The sequence below is a fragment of the Tupaia chinensis genome, unplaced genomic scaffold, assembly GCF_000334495.1.
Source record: "Tupaia chinensis unplaced genomic scaffold, TupChi_1.0 Scaffold139733_1, whole genome shotgun sequence".
Lineage (NCBI taxonomy): Eukaryota > Metazoa > Chordata > Mammalia > Scandentia > Tupaiidae > Tupaia > Tupaia belangeri.
The window spans coordinates 917,605-923,497 of record NW_006199613.1 but is presented as its reverse complement, the minus strand read 5'-3'; the positions used below and the strand labels follow the sequence as shown (position 1 = coordinate 923,497).

The 5,893-nt window shown below is 63.9% G+C and overlaps 1 protein-coding gene across 3 annotated transcripts in view; it reads left to right on the top strand.

Annotated features, from left to right (window-relative positions):
• EHF (ETS homologous factor) overlaps nt 1-5,893 on the top strand; it is a 15,936-nt gene that overhangs the window by 4,220 nt on the left and 5,823 nt on the right. For all 3 annotated transcript variants that reach the window (XM_014593092.2, XM_027765764.1, XM_006162099.3), the window contains exons 3-6: nt 36-102; nt 1,674-1,736; nt 4,102-4,170; nt 4,259-4,327. In XM_014593092.2, coding sequence (XP_014448578.1) covers nt 36-102; nt 1,674-1,736; nt 4,102-4,170; nt 4,259-4,327 — 268 coding nt within the window. The remainder of the gene's footprint in view (nt 1-35; nt 103-1,673; nt 1,737-4,101; nt 4,171-4,258; nt 4,328-5,893) is intronic.

The window sequence follows — 5,893 nt, the reverse complement described above, 5'->3', positions numbered from 1 at the left end:
GCGGCGAGCCCCTATGCAGCGTGAGCCGGCCAGAGTTCACACGCGCGGCGGGCACGGCGGGCCAGCTCCTCTACAGCAGCCTGCAGCAGCTCAAGTGGAACGGTGACGCTCCCTCACCTGCGGGCTGGTGGGGCGGGCGGCTGCCACCTGGCTTCCCTGGGTAGGGTCATGTGGCCATTTCCCAGAGCAGGGACTGGGAGGGGGGAGAGGACAGCGGAGCCTAGGCATGACAGGCATCCTTGGGACCCTGGTGCGGGTTTTCCAAGGAGCCGGGCGGCTGGGAACTCACAGAGCGCCCCAGGCAGCCCCGTCCCCCTCGCACTCAGGAGCATGTTCACCAAGGCCCACCGCCAGCACGGTCAGGCCTGCGCCCCGGGGTGAGAGCGGCAGGGACGTGCACCTGTGCAGTGTGGGGACGAGGGCTCACGGTGCTCAGCAGGTTCTTGAGCAAGGGGCAGGGCTGCTCTGGGCCTGGGGTGCCCTGCAGACTCCGGGACTGCTGCTGCCCCAAGGCCCATGTGGCTTCCTGCGGCCCGGCCGGCAACACGTAGCCCCGCTGGCAACACATAGCCCCGCCCCATGATGTCCGTCAGACGCAGGTCACTGGCGCTCACCCTGCTGCCCTGTAAGGCCCACTGGCGGGCAGGCGGCTCGTGTGCAGTAGGCCTACCAGGGATCCAGCCCCGCTGGGAGCTGTGGCACCTGGACAGCAGAAGGTGGGAGTCATGAGCCAGCCCTTCCCCAGGGAGGCCACTCTGTCATGGCCCAGAACTGGCTCAGGAAGCCCTCATGCCTTCCGCCATCCACCTCCAGTATCTGGGGCTGCTCACAGCTTCTTACTGGAGCCAGACCACTGGCTCTGTCATAACCCCAGGAACCCCAGAGCAGACTTACCCTTGAGCATGCAGAGTATTTCCCTCTGTGCCACAGGCTGGATGATGGGGAGGCGCCGTCGCCACTGTGTGCTTCCGCCTTTGACCTTCCCTGATGGCCGGGCCTCCCGGCCTGCTGCCTGGCCTCTCCTGTCCAACCAGGCTCCCGCCCTCACCTGTGGCTTGCGTTTTGTGTTGCCGGGTGTCCACTGCCCCGGGCGCTCAGCACGCACTGACCTGAGAGCTCAGATGGGCGCTCTGCACGCGTCTCCGGAGCTGAGCAGGGGTGCGACCTCCGCTCCCCGGAGCTGGCTGTGCTCCACCTAGGGGAAGACGCTCCCGAGCATGGGTCTGCGCATGCTCTCAGACGAGGTGCGTGCGGACGGGACGTCCTGTGGATTCCCGTGGCCCACAGACCAGAGCTCGTCGGGCGGGCGTGGAATCCCAGAGCGGGAGGAAGGCGCTCAGCGCAAGGTTCCTGTATTTTGGATCTCGCTGTGCATCATGTCTGACGCGACTACAGAGTCGGGTCGTGACTGAGCCCAGAAAGGGGAGGTGCCTGGCAGCTCGGCAGTGGGGACGCTGGGCCTGGCAGAGTCCATCCACTCTGGACCCCCTCGCACAGCACGTGGCCCCGCGGAGTAAGAGCCCCGCCCAGGCTTTCTGGGCAGGTTCTCGACCCAGGGGAGCCCGCTCTGCCAGTGAGCAGATGCCCGGGCAGCAGGTGGCACACGCCCGCCAGGGCCAGCTCTGTGCGGCTGACCCCCGCCGGCCGCTGGCTGACTCCTCGCCTCCTCCCAGGGCAGTGCAGCAGCGACGTGTTCCAGCCTGCGCACAACGTTGTCGTCAAGACCGAGCACACCGGTGAGCAGGGTGGGAAGGCGCCGCAGCCCGGCCGGGCCCAGGCCAGTGCTGGGAGAGAGTGCGGGAACCCACCAGGACTAGAGGCAAGAGGCCTGGAGACCTCTTCCCTGGCTCTCAGTCCGGGAGCCTGCCCCCTGCCCTGGGACCAGGAACGTCAGCTGCTCTGGGGAACTGGCTGATGGGGCCTGCTCCCTGCCCGCCCTCTCTGCATCCTAGTCCTGTGGGGGCAGCACTCGGACCACAGGCCAGCAGCCAGCAGAGCCCAAAGTCCGAGGCCGCCCGCCATGTACAGAGGCAGGGGATTAGACGTGGCGACTTAGGAAAAGCGAGGGAGGGGAGAGAAGTCAGTGTCCCTCGGCCCACTCCCTGACGGCATGTCTGGAAGGAGGGCGCTGTCTGTCTGCAGTCGTTGGCCTCGGGTCTTGCGGAGCTCCTGAGGGCTGCACATGCCCCGGAGCCCAGCCCATGCTGGCATCTCAGGACAGCGCTGTCCCGGGCTCTGAGCGGCGTCCGCGGTCACTGAGCCCCTGGGCCCCTTCCCCTCTCCCACATCTCCCCGAAGGCTGTCCCCAAGACCACAGCCATGAAAATGTGCACGACCACTGCCCTGGGGCCACTCTGGGGCCATCCCGCATCTGCAGCGTGACACTGTGAGCCTCGCGGCTGCCACGTACACCACAGGCCTCCCGGGCTGTCCCCTCAGCAAGGACAGGATCTGGCTGGGCGTGATCTGAGTCATCTTGGCCCATGCGGTCACTCTCCTACAAGGGGCTAAGACATTAAAGAAAGAGTTGGCAATAGCCACGTGTGTCATGAGGCTCCCCCAGCCCGCCCTCCTCCTAGAGATCAGGGCAGGGCCCCTGGGTGGCCAGCGTTCTATGGCCTGCCTGTGGCTTGGACAGGGACGCAGGATTGGCTAGGAGGGTGCACTGTCCCCCTTGACCTGACAGCCCTGGGAGCGGGCTGATCTTGGACAGCTCCTGGAGGACTTGGCTCCCCCTGCCTGTCCAGACTGTCTTGTGGGGCCGGTCTAGAGAGCTGAGCTGCAGGGCGGGGCAGAGGTCCACCCCGGAGGAGGAGGCAGGCTCCTGGGGCCTCGCCCTGACCTCTGTGTCTTCAGTCTGTTGTTAGAGTCAACAGCAGGTGCACGAGGGGACCCCACAAGGCATGGGTGTAACCTCGAGAGCTGGGCTTGGGTGCCTGGACACGCAGCTGGTAGTTAAAATGCCGGCTCAATCCTGATGCCGTAAGCGGGGCCGAGCTGGTGACTCAGGCCTCAGACCGTGTGCGCTCTGAGGACACGGGGAGCATAGCTGTGCTTGCCACCGGTCTGGAACCCGACGCTGGGCAGGAGTGGCCAAGGGCGGCCTGGCCCCGCCAGGAGGGGGAGTAGGAGGTTTCCGGCGGCACAGGGCAGAGAGCTTGGTGTGTTTGGCTTCCGCTGGAGGCTGGCAGATCTGGGCCTAAGTAGGAACTGGGCTTCACCAGAGCCAGGGGAGTTTCCTCGGACCCTGGAACCCGAGGGCAGTCAGCCTGAGCCACGCTCCACACACGGAGGGACAGAGAAGGCGCACGCCTTCCCTCCAGGAGCAGAGGGGCCTCACTCTCATGTGCTTTGGACGCCCCTCCTCTTCGCCTTCCACCTGAGAACCTGTAGTATTCGTAAGCCACTAGGAGAAGGTCCCGGGGAGGGGTCCCCAGCTTCAGGACAGACGAGTCAGTGATGAAGGACTGGCGCTTTCAGGAAGGAATGTCAGCGTTCTCCCAGAAGAATGCTCGTCAGCGGTTTCCTGACCGTGCCTGTCCCTCACAGGCTGACCCCCGCCTGCCACCGCAGGATGGAGGAGTCCCGGTGAAGACTCCTGGGGAGCCCTGGCTTCGGTCAAGGGCCGGGTCTCACTGCCTGGACGCACAGGTGTGGTCCGCAGAGATGGTCACGACAGAGTCAGTCCCCGGATGCTGGCAGGGCATGGGCTCTCGCCCCTACTCTCTGAGGCCCGCGCCCATTGCCCATGGCCGCTGTGAGAACAGCGAGTTAGAGAGGCCAGGTGCAGGGACCAGCAGTCAGTATAGGAGCTACGCTGCTGGACTCCCATGTAGTCAATTGTGGTTCGAGTCCCAGACCCAGTGGCTTAAACTCATGCCGGGCGCATGTGCGTGCATCCCCAAGATCCTGAGAGGAGAATGGAGGAGAAGGGACTGAGGCGAGGCCATCCCCCCGGGGGGTGATTTCTCGCTTTCTGTCTCTATGTCTCTCTCTTTCTGGCGAATGCACGTGCCTTATAGCAAAAACCTCTCCAAAAAGAAAGAAAGAGCAGTGCCTTGCAGGGAGCCACGATGTCTGACGGCCCGCTCTGTGTTGTAGACCCTTCCGTCATGAGCTCCTGGAAAGAAGAAAACTACCTGTATGACACCAGCTACGGCAGCACAGTAGGTAACTAACGCCCGCCTGCGAGGTCGCGTCATGGCAGCCCCGTGCCCTCTCCACGGAGGGGCCTGACGCCCTGTCTCCTTGTTGTCAGATCTGCTGGACAGCAAGACTTTCTGCCGGGCCCAGATCTCCATGGCAACCGCGGCCCACCTTCCTGCAGGTAAGCGCCTGACCCCAAGGCTGGTGGCCATGACGCAGGTGCTCAGCAACCAGTGCCGGCTGAGGTTTTGCTGGCATCCCAGCCACAGGCTAGGGGAGGGGTCGAGCGCAGCGACACCTGGGGGGACTGTGTCTGAGCCGACGTGCATGTCGAAGGTGCCGGCAGGGACTCCTCCAGGCCACACACGGGCATCTGGAACCCGGGGCTGTCTCCTAGTTATTCACGCTGCCTCTCTTCTGAACCAAAACTTGCTCTTTGGAGATATCTGCTAAGACCATTCGTGCTTGGGTGCCCTTACTGGGAGGAGGCCTGCCTAACTTCAGGGCGTCCAGACGCTCTGTGACTACACTTGGCTGTACAGGAAGGAGGACTGACGGTGGGGCTCAGAGGTCAGCTGACCTGTGGTGACGGTGTCCAGGTAGAGCCGTAGCCGCTGTGAGTTTCCAGAACCCCCGTCACCTTATTTTGTCCGTTTTGTCTAATTGCCAGAGAATATGCTTGAGAGAGAGAGAGAGATCAGCCCTGAAGGGTGCATGGCCACATGGTCACCCTGGTCCCCCCTCGCTTCCGTCCTGTCGGGTTCTGGGCGCACACACACATGCCTGAATAGCTTGCAGGCCACTAGGACTGGAGTTCGAATGTCGTGTGGCCACGTGGGATTTGGTGCCCTGAGCCACTGGACCCTCAGGCTAGTCCTGCAGGAGCAGTTTGGAAGGCTGGCCCTGTGGCTCGTCAGTGCCAAGGAACCACCTGCAGACCCCCCAGCTGCACGCTGCTAAGATCGGATGCTGGGCCACGGGCAACTCGGTGTGGGTATTCCAAGGCGAGGCTAGAGTGGTCATCTGGGAGAGGGGTGCTCGGATCCCTGCCCCCGCAGTGGCCACTTGACATGTGCAACACTGCTACTGGCCACGCGGAGACTGCCACGTTGCCCTTGAACCTGGGCGGAACGCCTGGCTCTCCTCGGTGAGTGGACCGGCTTCGGGGGACGCCGTCGCAGGGATGGGCGCCTCTCCAGAACTGCGCCTGGGAGCTTTCCGGCCTGGAGTGCAGCCGGGTCTCTGGAGGAAGCGTGCTCACTCCGCAGCGACCTCCCTTCTCCTTGCCCTCCTCTTGCTAAGTGTGTGTGGAGAGCTGACATAATGAACGCTGTTGGTTTGAGGTTTCGTTCAGGTCCCGTGAATGAGGCAGGGCTGGAAGCCAGTGTAAATGCTTCTGGGACTGGAGTTAAGAACAGGCCGATTCATTTCTCTGCCCCCCGCCCCACCCCCCGTGTCACCAGAGTCTTTGTGGAAAGCAGGAAACGATGGAACCCAGGGAAGGCCTGGGCGTGCTCGCCACTCAGGGCGAGCTGAGCCGTCGGGCTGTCGGGCACGGATTCCACGGTGGTCCTTGCCGCCCTGTGAGGACCGAGGGCCCGGGGCTGAGGAAGCCGCCAGGCGCCCCCCGGTCTTGGTCTCAACGTCCTTCCCAAGGCAGTGCCTCCATGGCTTCCTTCGTTCATGGCGGAAAATCCCTGCTCAGAGAGGCTGAGGCAGCCACCTCTGGGGCTAGATATGCCCAATG